The sequence below is a fragment of the Myxocyprinus asiaticus genome, chromosome 11 (genome assembly GCF_019703515.2).
Source record: "Myxocyprinus asiaticus isolate MX2 ecotype Aquarium Trade chromosome 11, UBuf_Myxa_2, whole genome shotgun sequence".
NCBI classification, from domain to species: domain Eukaryota; kingdom Metazoa; phylum Chordata; class Actinopteri; order Cypriniformes; family Catostomidae; genus Myxocyprinus; species Myxocyprinus asiaticus.
In genome coordinates this window covers 1,025,426-1,041,518 of record NC_059354.1, presented here as the reverse complement: position 1 = coordinate 1,041,518, position 16,093 = coordinate 1,025,426, and the positions used below count along the sequence as shown (strand labels likewise).

General features: G+C 45.1%; 1 protein-coding gene across 1 annotated transcript in view; it reads left to right on the top strand.

Moving 5' to 3' along the window:
* Positions 1 to 16,093, top strand: part of si:dkey-11f4.7 (piezo-type mechanosensitive ion channel component 2) — a 648,587-nt gene that overhangs the window by 77,377 nt on the left and 555,117 nt on the right. Inside the window, 2 exon segments of the mRNA XM_051709767.1 lie at positions 14,737 to 14,842; positions 14,996 to 15,147. Of these exon segments, the coding sequence (XP_051565727.1) occupies positions 14,737 to 14,842; positions 14,996 to 15,147 (258 nt within the window).

The following is a 16,093-nucleotide window of genomic DNA, read 5'->3' as shown; positions in this document are numbered from 1 at the left end:
ATGGGGAAGTACACATATGGGATGATACCACAGGAGGATCCTATCTACAGAGAGAGTACGCAGCATAGTGGCTGAGACAGAGAAAGCTCTGATGAGGGGAAACACAGGTTTCACCTTAGGGGGAAATCGAACAGTGGAAACTCATCATACGGGATTACCAAAGGGGAATCACCACGCATGGAGCACTGAGCCCAAGCACACAGGCGTGGACATCGTCTGTCCCAGGGTTCACCGTGACCTTGTCGCAAGGTCGGTCACAGTGCGCAGTTCCTGCATTAACCGTGGGTCCTGATCTCGCAAATCGTCCTGATGAGCCACCGCGAGGGGCTGGAGAGCACTAACCAGGCCTCCGGCCTCCGTGAAAGCAGTACCAGGGGGACGACTGGACTTACCGTGCCCGGGCAGGGTGGTTTTCGGCAAGGCAGAGCAGGCGCCCCACCTGGAAGACAGCCCAGGGGGGACGTGCTGCTCCGCAAGCCCGCAACAGTGGCCGGTGACTGGGGCGGGAGAGCGGCCCCAGAGACCAGCACACTTACCTGTTTGCCAGCTGTCTCTCGATGGAGAACAAGGGAACGGGATGTACTCGCATTCGCCTGTTTAACCGGAAAGACTTCCGGCGCCTGGCCGTTGCGATTGCGCTGGCCCAGGGAATGAGGAAACTGCTCTTTTATTGACCATGTGGGTGCCGAGGCCCAGAGGGCACTCGGCGATGTAGTACTCACCACGGCGATGGTGGGGCTGGAGAGATGCCCCGGGCCAGACCGGTCAGGGGAAGTTGCCTCATCCCTGGGCGACCCATGTCAGGACCGCCTCGATGTCTGTCTGGGGTTCTTGGGGGCCGGCTAACGGGCAGGTAGAGCCGACTTCCCGCGGGAGTATATTTTTCTCTGAGGCCAGCGTGTGGGCTCCGATGGTACAGGAGCCGGGGCCGGCACTGCAGGGGAATGGCTCTGGTGAGAAGCAGACGGGGTGTGGGACAAGTAGGGCTTTACTGGTTGTTTAGATCAGTGTTACTATCAGAAATAATTAATAATTATTTCTGTAGTTATTAATTAATATTTAAATTAATTAATTGGATCTAACTCATTAAAACCTCATATGGGGCTCCAGTAAATGTAGTGTGCTACGTTTAGGAGCAAGTTTGGTTATTAGCAATAATTAATAATTATCAAAGATAATTACTAATTATTAAAATCAATAGAACATTGATGAGAATCAATGTTAGCTTTTTTAATCCTTTAAAATCAACAATTATCAAAGATAATCATTAATTGTTAACATCGATGAAACATTAATTAAAATTAACACTAGCTTATTGATCATTCAGATTCAACAATCAAAGATAATTATCAAAAATCAATAGAATATTAATAAGGATTAACATTGATGGGGCACCACCCTGGAATCAGTGACTAATAACCAAATATTAAAACAGTCTCAATATTAGATTGTTTCTTAGGAAAATCGACATCTGAAGAATATCGATTTTCGGGAAAAAAAAACAATGAATGAAGGTTTGAATCCGAGCACTGACATCCCGTCAGCATGACACAGGCGTATGCAAAACAAACCAAAACACTTCTCTTTGTAATATAAACAAAGTTTATTTATGCAGTAATATCAATTAATAATTAATACAATGCAGTCAATAAACTTCTGACTTACAACTACAAACTAAACAGTGATATGATTAGATATGGAAATAAAATAATCCTATAACACATAAGGTGTGTGTGTGTGACAGTGTGTGTGTAACAGTGTGTGTGTAATTAATACGAGAGAGAGAGAGAAGTGACAGCCCTAAAGCTGATTTCGCGATCGTGGGAGAGAAAGCAGCTGTTTAGTTCATCGCTCAGAGACGCGGTGGACGGCTCGTAAACAGTCCCGCGTTATTTGACTCTTTAAGGGATGAACTCAGTTGCGGTCTCACCCGCGATGGTGAAATTGCACAACAATCCAATTTGGTTGGACCACAGTACTGCAAAACAAATTGTGATAATTAATACCCTGAGTATTAATAATGAGCGGACATGGCGGTCCGTAAACTGTACAAGCAAAAACCTTGAAACACAAGAATAACACACTATAATATTCTATCTCTACCCAGACGTAAACCTCTTACTTGAATCGCATGAGGACACAGGTAGAATGTGTTTTCCTCCGTCCTTTAACTCTGACCCGGTTCCTTGAGGCTCGGGTGATGACGGGAGGCCGTTTCCTCGCTCTGTCGGCGGGCGGTACGGCTGTTGATTGTCGGCGGGCGGTACGGCTGTTGATTCTCGGCGGGCTGGTGGAGAACTCAGAAATGTCGACTTGATTGAAGATGGAAGAGAAATCTTTAATCTCTTCACTTCTGTAGGCAAACGGATGAAGATGCGAATTGCTCGGCGGTCTCCTTCGGATCCGTTAGAGTGTTCGGTTGAACACAGAGTAATCTCAACTCGTCCAGCGAGATGGAGATTGTATGGCTACAGTTTCAAGTCGGACGTTACTTCCTTGGGCCACGAGGTTGCACCTGAGAGCTGCAAAAAAGCTACGTCTATATTCGGTGAACAAAGTCGCTGGAAGTGAATTCTGGAAGCATTTCAGAGGTATTTCAACTCCTGATTATGTCATGTTTGAGGGACGTTCTGTTGTGTGCCTCATCCAATAGGAGTTGAGAGTTTGATCCTTTAGTGAGCAAGGCTTCATGGATTTGTAGTCTGTTTTGGACTCCCTTTGTTTGATTTTGGCGTGATTTTTATCAGTAAGATTTATGACTTAGAAGGTGGGGGCTTGAGTTATGTTTTTACGATTGTGTTAGGCCTGCCTTTGTCTTCTGTCTGAATACATGAGGCCCAACAGACATCAGTGGCCTGAAGGCGGCTGGGTTGCACCATGGGCAAAACGAAGAACTGATGGGCAAAATCCTTGACGATGTTGCCAAAAAGCCCCCCTTGGGAGATGGGCGCATCAAGAAAGCAGACTTTCTCGGCGTCACATCTCCGCAAGGTTGAGCCACAGGTGCCACTCTTGGACCACAAGAGTGGACATCGTCTGGCCCAGGGCATGCGCCGTGACCTTCGTTGCACGTAAGGTGAGGTCGGTTGCAGTGCACAGTTCCTGTATCAGCCCTGGGTCAGTCCTACCTTTGTGCAGATCTTTCAGCGCCTTGGCCTGGTGGACCTGCAGGATGGCCATTGCGTGCAGGGTGGAAGCGGCCTGGCCTTATAAGCCTTCAACATTAAAGAGGAAGAGAACTTACAGGCCTTGGAAGGGAGCCTTGGTCGGTCGCGTCAGGTGGCTGCGCCCTGCAGGCATAAATGCACCGCTACGGCACGCTCTACCTGGGGAAGCCTGACATATCCCTTAGATGCTCCCCCGTCGAGGGTAGTCAGAGTGGACAAGCCCGCAAAGCGTGTACGGGCAGTAAAGGGTGCCTTCCACGACTTTTCCAGCTGTGAATGCTCAGGGCTGGGTGGAGGGTTCCACTTCAGCCTGATGTTCATAGCCACTCGGGCAGGCACTGGTGCCATCTCAGCATCCGCCTCATCCTGTGCTCTACTGCCCATGGGCGGGAGCTCAGATGATTTGTCTGCTTCCAATAGCAGAAGCCCACCCCCAATGCCGCGACCGCAAGTTCATCCTCATCGTGAACCATGAACGACACGTTAAACCCGCCCTGAGGCAGACCGCCTGCATCGCTCAACAGCTCATCCGGACAGAACAAGCATGCTGGGGGATGGGAGGTCCGCGGGAGCCGGCAGAAACGATCCCATGTCCACATCCAGATTGCCTGCAGTGCTTGCCAACCCGGCCGGCTGAGCGTCAGCCCAGGACGGACCAGGTTGGAGAGCAGCCGCGGTGGCTCCTTGCTTCATGAAGAAGGAAGTGAGCTGCGACCGCAATGTTCTCATGGGCATGTTCTCGCATGAACACAACCCTTCCACGAAAGCCACCTCGGCCTGCTGGTGCCCCAGACACTCGAGGCAGATTTCATGGGTATCCGGAGGGGAGAGATAACGGCCACATCCATTAGCGCAAACACCAAGCATTTGCGTGAGCTCTTTTAGAGAAAATATACTCTTTTGAATATACTCTTTTAGCACCTGCAGACTCAGGCTGGCCAGGGGAAGCACCACACTCGACTGTGCGAGGGTGACCGCTGATAGCGCCGTAAAAAATCCAGCAGCATAGCAAGAGGTGAGAGTGATGCACGCCATCTCCTTTTATACCCGTATGTCCGGGGCGGAGAGTGGCATGCAAATTCCACTCGCCAATTTTCATTGGCCTTTTCTATTTTAAGCAAAGGTGATTGGGGCTCTCAAGATCGAACCCCTAGTGTCACTACATCGACACAACGTCGAGTGAGTGACAGACAGAGAACTTGGCATATATTTCATCCTACATGTTTGCACAGGGACAAAAGCAGTGTTGGAGAAGCTACTTTGAAACTGTAGTTTGATAAGCTACAAGCTAATAATTTTAAATAGTAAGGATTCAGTCTAGCTCCCCTCTTGAAAAAGTAGCTAGCTGCACTGCAAGTTCCTGCTTAGACTATCAAACTGTTTGAACAACAGCAAACGAGGGGCATCTTCGGAAAGCTGTTTTGAAAACATTGTTTATTTTTGCAATTCCATTCAGTGGCAATAGCGTCGCAGAAATAACATCAGCTTTAAATGGGTCATGACATAAGGAATCACATTTTCCTTGATATTTTGACATATAAGAGGTCATTGTTCTATAAAAACCTACTGTGAGTTTTAGAACTCAAAGTTTTCTCTCCAGTCCAGTAAGAGCATTTATTGTTTCCACCCTGTAAAAATGACTCATTCTGAAATTAGAAACATTGTGATGTTAGTTTCATTTGTATTGTCCCCTGCCCTCCTCCACAACATACGTAATCATCACGGCCTGTGAATTGATAGAGAGAGAAAGCGGCTGGGATACTGCAACACTGAAAGTTGTACTGTTGTATTTGTGGTAGATATTTGCCGATATTCAATAATAAGGTATACCATGATCATTAACATGCACAATATTGTTATCATGAGCACTTCAGAATACAGTGAAAATTTCTAGAAAACCTATTAACCAAATTGTTTTGATTTTTTTTTATGCACTGTAGTATTTCCATCAATAAATCTTACAGTAATAGGAAGACATACCAAATTACTAGGAAACTCTAAAATTCAAGTTTCTTTTTCAATTAAACTTTTCCCTCAAAATGTTACCATTGTTGGTACTTGTTCATTTGCAATGAAAACAAACCATAATAAATTAGATAAGTGCAAAATAGAAGCATTGGACTCAGACTTTTCAAAGCCAGCATGTCTCTTTGAATCTTGTATGGTCTGATCTTTGTAAATGTACTTTCTTTGTGATAGTTTAATTTAAAAAGTACAAAACAAGTAACGAAATCTTGTAATTAAGAACAACAACGTTTATTTATCTTTCAACCTGTTTTTTAATTCAGAACAATACCATGATAATACCGTATACCATGATAAATGCTTCAGCAATTATCATGACGTGAATATTTGATACGTCACATCCCTAAATTCTGGTTTGCTTTTAAACTGTGAAAAGAGTAGTTAGGTCCCCAGACATTGTGTTCCTGGTTTTGGAAAAACTATCTCTGCATAGCCTTCTAAAGGGAGCCTTCGTTACAAATGAGTGGCTAATTCAAATGAAGTTTGAGTGTTTGGATTATTTGGATTCATGGATGAAATGAAACAAGTTCAGCCATGAAACTCTATTGTGTAATGCTGGGTTCTTGGAGTGGAAGAGGAAGAGAGGAGATGCAGGAGTAAATACTTTAAATCTTTTAATAACAATCGCTGGAGTGGAACAAACGCTGGAGTGGAACAAACAATAAAGCTAAACATCATAACATAAGTCAATGTGACACTTCAAGGACTGACAAAGAATGGGCAAAACTAGAGGATATTTATACAAAAAGGAACTAATGAGGGAATGGAATACATGTGAGGATGATGAGGGGTAGATGGAAGTGATGGGGGAAGTGAACTATGGGAGATGTAGTCCAGGGGAAAACTTCAAAATAAGAGTCCTTGAAGAACATGAGGGAGACAGACTGTGACATTACCCCCCCCCCCTTAAAGGGCAACTCTTGGCGCCCAAAGACAGAAGAAGGATCCAAGGAGGACGATCAGGAGGCCTGGGAGGTGGCTTCGGGGCTGGGAATGGATCCGGGGGCCTGGGAGGTGGCCGTGGGGCTGGGAATAGATCCGGGGGCCTGGGAGGTGGCCACAGGGTAGGGACTGGGTCAGAAGGGCTGGGAGGTGGCCACAAGGCAGGGACTGGGTCAGGAGTCCTGGGAGGCGGCCACATGGCAGGGACTGGGTCAGGAGGCCTGGGAGGCGGCCACATGGCAGGGACTGGGTCAGGAGGCCTGGGAGGCAGCCACAGGGCAAAGACTGGGTCAGGAGGCTGAACCGCTGGAGGAGGAGACTCTGGGGAAGCTGGCGGAACCGTGGAAGAGTCTGAGGGTGGAGCCGTGGAAGAGTCTAAGGGCGGAGCTAGGAGAGGTTCGACGAAGGCAGGCGGAGCCATGGAAGGCTCTAAGGGTGGAGCCGTGGGAGGCTTGAGGGGTGGAGCCAGGGAAGATGGAGACAGGGAAGGCGAAGCCGTGAGAGGCTCGAGGGGCAGAGCCATGTAAGGCAGAGCCGTGAGAGACCCGAGGGGCAGAGCCAGGGAACTTGGTGCCCGGAGAGTAGCCGACGGCTCGAAGGGCCAGGGTGGAGCCGAAGGTTCGGAGGACCGAGGTAGAGCCGAAGGCTCGGAGGACTGAGGTGGAGCTGGGGGATCTGAGGACAGAGGCGGAGCTGATGGGACTGAGGTGGAGCCGTAGGGAAGGAGGTCCCCAGTGAAGCTGGAGGCTCGAGTGATGAAGCATAGCTGAAGGATTGGAAAGCCGAGGCAGAGCCAGGTGACCGACTGACCAAGGTGGAGCTGGAGGGATGAGGGACCCCAGAGAAGATGATTGGCTGAAGGACCACAGTGGAGCCACATTTATTATGGTGGAAGGGCGTTTGCTTTTCAATGATGTTAGCCAATCATAACAGTGGGTGTGTCTAAAAGGTGAAGTACACAGAAAACCGAGCGTTTCAGACAAAGTGCCAAAGACAGGGTAGAAAAAGGCATATAATACTACATTATGACTGTTTTGTTTTTTTGTTTTTTGGTGTGTGTGTGTGTGTGCAAAAACTTTGCTAACATAATAAGTGAACCTCAAGCAAGCAAAAAAATAAAAAAATAAAAAAATAAAAAAATTTCCAAGTCATGTCCCCTTTAAATATTGTCTTGTTTTAGATTAAAAATCTAAACATCCTATAAACAATAACAATTTACCTGAGTAACATTATTTTACAAGATATGAAGTCATGTTTTCAGAGAATATATCTTCAATATAGGCTAAGTGTATTATTATCCCCCCAATGGCAAATCATTTTTGTAAGTACACATAAATCTAACCTAAGTTATAAAATTTTTAAAGTCATTAATGTTTTGTATTATTATTATTATTATTATTGTAGATCCTTAAATTTCATGTTTAATAAAAGTTCAACTCAATTAACAACATTTATGACAAAGTTGATTACCACAATAATATATTTCGACTTCATTTTCTTTAAAAGAAAAGCAAGGTGCATCTTAAAAAAATAAACATTGTTATTTACGCATTGTATGACATCGCATTGCTGGTTAATTGATCGATGCATCAATCCAGATCCTAATGTTAACATCATTAAATTGTGCTAAAATCGCTTAATAAGCTTTTCTTTGTAAAGTTACATCCAATTTTGCAACTTTGTTGCTATGACCACATAATGTTGTCAACCCTAAAACACTATAATCACAGTAAACACAATGGTTCAAACAACTCTACAGCTCAAATAACACACAAGTTTTAACAGAAGTGCTTTTAACAAATCATAACCTTCACATTTCTGCCTTTAAACCCTCTGAAATTTAGCCCCCCATTGACCTCACTGTAACCTTGATTTTTTTTTTTTTTTAACCCATGTGTGGTACTGGGGTCAAAAATTACCCTTTTGAACTTTGCTTCTTTAAAGTTTGAACATTTCCTTCATCACAGTGGCATGAGATTTCGTGACTTTGCTGACATTACCTATCTGCACACACACACACAAAACTGGGCTGAATTCTGTTGGTGTGGTGGTGTGAAAAAAAGTACCTTTCATGGTGTTTGGGGTCAAATTTGACCCCACATTGGAAATAAATTGGAAAGACAATAAAACAGGAGGTTTTTTTTTTTTATTTGTCAAATCAATAAATCTGCCACAATGCAGAACACACACAGAAATAAATGGGAATCCATATTATGGAATGCATGTGCTCACACACACACACACAGGAATGAATAGGTGAAACTTCAACAGAGAGCATTTTTTATAGAATTTTTTATAAAATATTACACAACCACAATAAACACACACACGCACACACAGAAACACAGAGAGAGAGATGAAAGGATGAGACCATTGCTGCAGTCCCCTCTACAGCAGCTCCGCCTCACAAAAGGTGTCAGGTGTCCCCCCGTAAAAAAGATGTGACAGGCAGCATGATATGCACAAACTGCAAAAAATAAATAAATAAATACAATAAAATTTAAGGCTCATACCTTTTTTGTGAGCTTCTGCCAGATGTGCATAGATTCATGAAAAAAAGACTATGGATTCTGATACTTAGTATCATTCTCACTGTTCTGTACTGTTCTTGTATTTTTTCTTTACATTTTTAACATGGTTGTTTATATAAATAATGAATAATGAATTCTGAACACAATGTAAAAATTGAAAGTTTGCCGTTGCAAAATGTTATTGTGCTATGTTCACTGTTCACTCCTGTTCATTTCTGTTCAATTCCCTTTATTGCTGTTGGTTTTATTGACATGTTTTATTTATTTCTTCTACTCACTTCACTTCAAAACACCTCAAACAAAAAAGCTCAAATTTGACAAAAAGACTATCTTTAATGTCCATGATAGTCTAAATATATATCCAAATGCATAACTTCTTTAAGAACTAAAAAAAAAAAAAAAAAAAAAAATCAGTTTGCCACAACCAGACAAATGAATGGACATCTGCACCCACCTGCTGGTTATATATTTTAATTTCACTTAATTTTACTTGAAAAGTTTTTTCTTACCAGAATATGGCAGCAATCTGCCCCTAACACATGGCATAATCTCTAAAAATATGTAGTATTGATATGTAGATCTTCACTGAAGTGAATTTAACATAAAAATTCCTGATTTTATATGCAAATTAATGGTATTGTTTACAAATTTTGAGGTAAATAAGTTAAATAAATTCAAGCAAGCTTACTTTTTAAACCATTTAATATTCAACATATTAAATTACAGTATATATATATATATATATATATATCATTATTTACTGAGAAAGGCCCCGAAACAAATTTAAGTTAGTATATAACATAACATGTCATAAATATCCAAGTATTATAATGTTAATAATTGAAAAAACATTGCATCGTAACTACAGTATACATTTATTGTGGCAACAGACAAGCAGACAATTATAAATAACAACAAATAATAAATTATAGTGCATTGTTAAAATATGTTCAAAATAATGCATCAGGTTCTCTTGTAAGGAGATCAAACACAAATCAACAATAAACACATCTGCCATTTTTACTTTCTACTTTTATTATTTGTTTATCTCATGTTCCTATCTGTCACTCACTCGATGTTGTGTCAATGTAGTGACACTAGGGGTCACTCTTGGGAGCCCGAAATACCTCTGATCTTTGAAAAAAGGCCAATGGGAATTGGCGAGTGGTATTTGCATACCACTCCCCCGAACATACGGGTATAAAAGGAGCTAGTATGCAACCACTCATTCAGATTTTCTCTTAGGAGCCGAATGGTCGATGCTCACTGAGCTGATTTTCCACAGCTTTTCATTCGCCTCTGCTGGATCTGACGGCGCATTTCAGTGGCTTCTCCCCCTCCGCACTGGTACGCTGCAGAGAATGTCCCTGGGCGCTTCGGCAGAAATAAAAGAGTATATTCTAAAAAAAAAAAAAAAAAAAAAGAGTATATTTCTCTAAAAGAGCGGCACACACGGAACGTCTTTTTAAAGATGCCCTTCCGTTTGTGTGTTATTCCTGGTTGCGGTCGTTATCTCTCGCCTTCTGACGGTCACGATCTCTGTCTTTCATGTCTGGGCGCTACCCACGCAGAGACATCATTCGTGGATGGGTCATGTCCTCATTGCAAGAAAATGACCATGGCAACATTGCGATCGTGGCTTGCCTTCATAAGAAGGTATGAGGCCAGCGCGGCTAGCACTGGGGGCAATTTGGGGACCTCAATGGGACCACCTCCACCGGGCATCCCCCCACGGACCTCCCATTCCCCAGCACGTTTGTTTTTCCTGATCGGGCTTCCGGATGAGTCCACCGGCTCGTCTCAGGGTGAGTTCGACCTCTTGTTCGGAGCCCGCAAAGGTGATGAGCTCTCGAGCGCAGCATCGGAGAGCGGGCTCATCCAGTTGGATGCGGAAGCCTCAGCTGGGCTTCCCCCCTTGGGTACGGTCGCCCAGTCACAGGCTGACATGGAGATGACAGACATGTTTTCCCGGGCAGCTGCGAGCGTCGGGCTAGAGTGGAACTCTCCACTCTCTCCTGAACCCTCGTGGCTCGATGATTGGTTCCTGGGCCTGCAACGCCGCTCACAGCCACACCCCTTCCCGGAAGTGCATGAGGAGCTGACAAGGTCGTGGGAGGCACCTTTTACTGCCCTGTCCCGATCTTTCAGCTCCCCCGCCCTCACTACCCTCGATGGTGGGGCAGCAATGGGTATTCGGTGATCCCCCGGTGGATAAGGTGCTCGCGGTGCACCTATGCCCGCAGAGCGCCGCTACCTGGCGCGGGCGCCCGAAGCACCCATCCAGGGCCTGTATTTACGTCGTCCCTGAAGGCCAAGGCCTACATCGCCACTGGACAAGCCGCCTCCGCCCTGCACATCATGGCTCTCCTGCAAGCCCACCACGCCAGGGTGCTAAAGGAACTGCACGAGGGTAATTCCGCCCCGGGATTGATGAAGGAACTGCGCTTTGTGACCGACCTCACCCTCTGGGTGACGAAGGTCACGGCGTGGTCTCTTGGGTGGACGTTGTCCACCTTGGTGATCCAGGAGTGGCACCTTTGGCTCAACCTGGTTGAGATGAGAGAGGCCGACAAGGCACAGTTCCTTGACGCCCCCATATCCCAGGTAGGCCTGTTCGGCGACACTGTCGAGGACTTTGCCCTGCAGTTCTCAGCGGTGAAGCAGCAGTCGGAAGCTATCCAACACATCCTGCCCCGGCGCAGCTCAAGATTCCACATCCAGTCTGCTCGTCGCCAAGGGCATCCTCCTGCAGTGACTGCAGGAAGCAGATGCCACCCGTATCACGGCCAGCCACCAAGAACCCAAGAAAGGCTTCGAAGTGCCCCTGAGATGGCCGACCCAAGGGCGAGGAAACCCGCTGCTCTAGAGCTGGTAAGCAGACCACTCCATGCCCCGGTGGAGGGCTGGGAGGAGAATCTTTTGTTACCTTTTCATTTAATTTCGCCACATGCCCAAGTGGCTGCGGTACCCAAAAGTTCAGCAAGAGAGCAGTTTCCTTGTTCCCTGGGTCACTTACCCAGTGCGCACGGCCGTCATCTCGACCACCGTCCACCATTCCATTTCGGCAGGTTTGGCGCTCCCCTGAGGAAGGACCTTCTTTCTCAGGGACGGGGCACCATCTGGCACCTGCAACCAGACCTCTGGAATCTCCATGTCTGGCCCCTGGACGGGACATGGAAGACTTAAGTGGCCTACCACCCGTGGTGGTAGACACGATCACTCAGGCTAGGGCTCCCTCTACAAGGCGCCTGAATGCCTTGAAGTGGCGTATGTTCGCTAAGCGATGTTCTTCCTGACGCGAAGACCCCCAGAGATGTGCAGTCGGATTGGTGCTTTCCTTCCTGCAGGAGAGGTTGGAGGGGCAGCTGTCCCCCTCCACCTTGAAGGTGTATGTAGCCGCTATAGCGGCACACCATGACACAGTGTCCTTAGGGAAGCACGACCTGATCTTCAGGTTTCTGAGAGGCGCCAGGAGGTTGAATCCCTTCAGACCACACCTCATTCCCTCATGGGTCCTCTCTGTAGTTCTTCAGGGTCTACGGGGAGCTCCCTTTGAGCCCCTGGAGTCAGCTGAGCTTAAGGCACTCTCTTTAAAGACTGCCCTCCTGACTGCACTCACTTCCATCAAGAGGGTAGGAGACCTGCAAGCGTTCTCTGTCAGCGAAACGTGCCTGGAGTTCGGTCCGGGCTACTCTCACGTGATCCTGAGACCCTGACCGGGCTATGTGCCCAAGGTTCCCACGACCCCATTTAGGGATCAGGTGGTGAACCTGCAAGCGCTGCCCCAGGAGGAGGCAGACCCAGCCCTGACGTTGCTGTGACCGGTGCACGCTTTACGCATCCATTTGGATCGCACGCAGAGCTTTAGTGTCTCTGAGCAGCTCTTTGTCTGTTTTGGTGGACAGCGGAAAGGAAGCACTGTCTCCAAGCAGAGGATCACCCACTGGGTCATTGACACCATAGCAATGGCACATCATGCTCAGGACGTGCCACCCCCTGCAGGGCTACGTGCCCATTCTACCAGGAGTGTGGCGGCCTCCTGGGCCTTGACCAGTGGCGCCTCTCTAACAGACATTTGCAGAGCAGCAGGCTGGGCAACACCCAACACCTTTGCAAGGTTCTACAATCTCCAGGTTGAGCCAGTTTCGTCCTGTGTCTTGCTAGGTACGAACAGGTAAGTCCGGGACAGCTGGCTGGGTGCATCGGTTGCGCATAGCGCCTTTCACCTCCCCTGAGCTGAAGACGTGTTCTGTGGACTCCCAGTAGTGTTCATAAAGTGTGTTCCCTGGATGACTTCCTCTTAGCCCTGTGGCAGACAAGTTTGCGGAGAAACTCGCTGCCGGCTCAGTACATCTGCTAACTAAGCCCTGTACTGGGGTAGGTGCTCCGCATGTGTTAGTTCCCCATAGGTGACCCTGTTGGTAAACTGCGTCTTCCTCGGGCAGAGGCCCCTCTGCCCCGTTGGGTAGGACCTACCATGGGACTTCTCCACATGACATACTTCCGACAAGGCTCGGCAAGACCATGTGATGTATTTCCACTCAAAATACCCCCCCCCCCCCCCGGGCTGGGTGTGGTCTCCACGGTGTCTTCCCCTTGGGAATGACACCCCCCCCCCCCCCCCGATGTAGACACTGGTGGCCCCAGTCAGTTATCAAATTTCACTCTTTTTTGGGCAGAGAAAAAAAAGAGGATAAGAAGCCATGACTGGGCTAGCCTGTCCCTATCTTTTGGGCAGTCGACTGATAACAGTGTTGGGGGAGGTTACATGTCAGCCCAGTGCGCTGGCTACGAGGCACACAGTGGTCTGCCCATCTTGCACCGCTAGTTCACATAACACAGTTCAGCTAGTTGTGGCGTTTTCTAGAGGGACCCCTAGTGTCACTACATCGACACAACGTAGAGTGAGTGATAGATAGGGAATGTCCTGGTTACTTTCGTAACCTCCGTTCCTTGATGGAGGGTCCCTCCTGCCACAACGCTGGACTACACGCTGAAATGGCCTGGACCTTGTCTCGGCTCCTCAGCACAAAACCTGAATGAGTGGTTGCATACCAGCTCCTTTTATACCCATATGTTTGGGGGAGTGGTATGCAAATACCACTCGCCAATTCCCATTGACCTTTTTTCAAAGATCAGAGGTGTTTCGGGCTCCCATGAGTGACCCCTAATGTCACTACATCGATACAACGTCTTGTTCCCTCCATCAGGGAATGGAGGTTACTAAAGTAACCAGGACGTTCTGATTATGTTTATGACTGATTATGACAAACTACTAATTTGATTTAACTATATATACTAACACAGTTAAAGAAACAAAGTTAGCCCAACTGCATCTTAAATATACAATAGTGTTGCCACAGGGCATTTCTTCATGAGGTAAGGTCAAATAGGTGAAGAATTTTTTTATCTTACAGAGGTTGCAGGTCTGCTGTTGACATGTGTAGGTTTCTTGTTGATTGTAATTATGGCAACAGCCATGACGTGGGCACCGCCTTGACTGCACAAAACGCTATTAGATACCGCATCCTTTTTTAACAGCCTTTCTTTTTATAGTCAAAAGCGCTGTATTTATTTATTTATTTTTTTTTAGGTTAAATGGAGATGGAAACTTTGAAACACGATTCTCAATATCACTGCATTCTGTTGTGCTCCATTCGGCTCACGTTGGTTTCATGAGTGTTATCTGTTATCAAAATAATTGTTAGTTGCAGCTCTAAACCACTGGTCTTTCCTATGGTCTGTTCCACTACTGAATGTGTACTGCATTCTATAATTCTACACTTTTAAACCTATTTATAAATGTGTGTGTGTGTGTGTGTGTGGTGTGCGCATGTGTGTGTAACTATTCTCACCTTTAGAAAGAAAACATAGAAGCTGTTTTAATGTAAATTAGATAAATGTGTTAACTGCATTAAATAAATATAATGTCATCTATTTACTTACTTTTTTGCATGACTGACCTCCTTTGAGTGCAGAATGTTCTTTAAATGTCACTATTATCTTAAAGCCAGTGCTACATTTAACACAAGCATTCATCTTTATTGTGTGTTGTTGATGTCACACATTAGTCTATGGTGGTGATGTTGGAAGAATCTGCTGTGAATTCTCTGATGCTACTGAATGACTGCACAGAGTGGTTTGCTTTGCATCCATACACACGAAACGTCGCTCACGGTACACCTACAATAATTATTTAAATAAACATTAAGGCTTAAAATCTTTGTTAAAGATTACTATTTTTAAACTGTATGTATTGTTCATGTTATGAAGTTATATTTAATCCACAGTGAAGAATCTGTGTGTTTTTTCCATGCTTGAATTGTACAGAGAGTAATGTGGAGAAGGAAAGCTGTGGCAGAGGGGATGAAATATTAAGTGATGTGGATTCGTCTGCTGAGCGTGCTGAAGTCAGTGCTTTGATTCTGCTCGGACAGTTTTTCATGAAGCAGAGCTACATCATTGCTCTTATCATCATGATGGTAATGTTGTGTTTGTCATTTATATGACATATGTATAATTGGCCCCAAGACAGACATTAAAAAATCCATTGTGCCAGATAGGTAGCATATTATTGTGCTGAGCAGCATTGCCATGTTTTAAAGGGGTAATGACATGCTCTTTTTTTTAAATAATTGTATTATCTTCCCTCAGGTCCACTTATACCAGGTCCACTTTTTTTTTTTTTTTTCTCACCACAACAGTCATAATTTATTAATATATTATGCTAAATACGATTTCATATGATTAATAGAAATATTTGTAGCATGCTAAATTTAATGTTATTGATCATCAATGATTAATTGCTCCAACACCCGAAATATGATGAATTTTGATAATATAATACTAGAGGACAATACCTGATAAAACTTCAAATAAGTAGCCAGAATGTACTGCTGTTTTAGTTGCGATATTTTTTTTTTAATTATTATTTATCAGAGGCTTTATTGTTTATTTGGCTATTGTTTAGGTCTATATGCAACGTTATTGTATTTGTATACTGTAAATCATATATATATATATATATATATATATATATATATATATATATATATATATATATATATATATATATATTTTTTTTTTTTTTTTTTTTGGGGGGTGTAAAAATAATTTTGTCAGAGGGGGGTCTTACTGTTTAACGCTTTCAAAACCCCTGATTAAACCAAGCTCCAGAAACGGTCCGTTTGACATGACTTTGGCAATGTGCGACGTGTTTTAAGAGCGGTGCAAAAGCAACTTTTAAAAACGCGTCTCAATCTGCTGTTGCCACTGACTGGGAGAAACACATGCCATTCTGTGCGTAAACAAACAAGACGTGAGATGTGAAGACCAGCATCTCTGCTTTGGCCTGTTGAAGCACCCAACATCACCATGGATTGTATTTTTATGTATTCAGAACATTTCAGCGAGGATTGTATGTTTTTG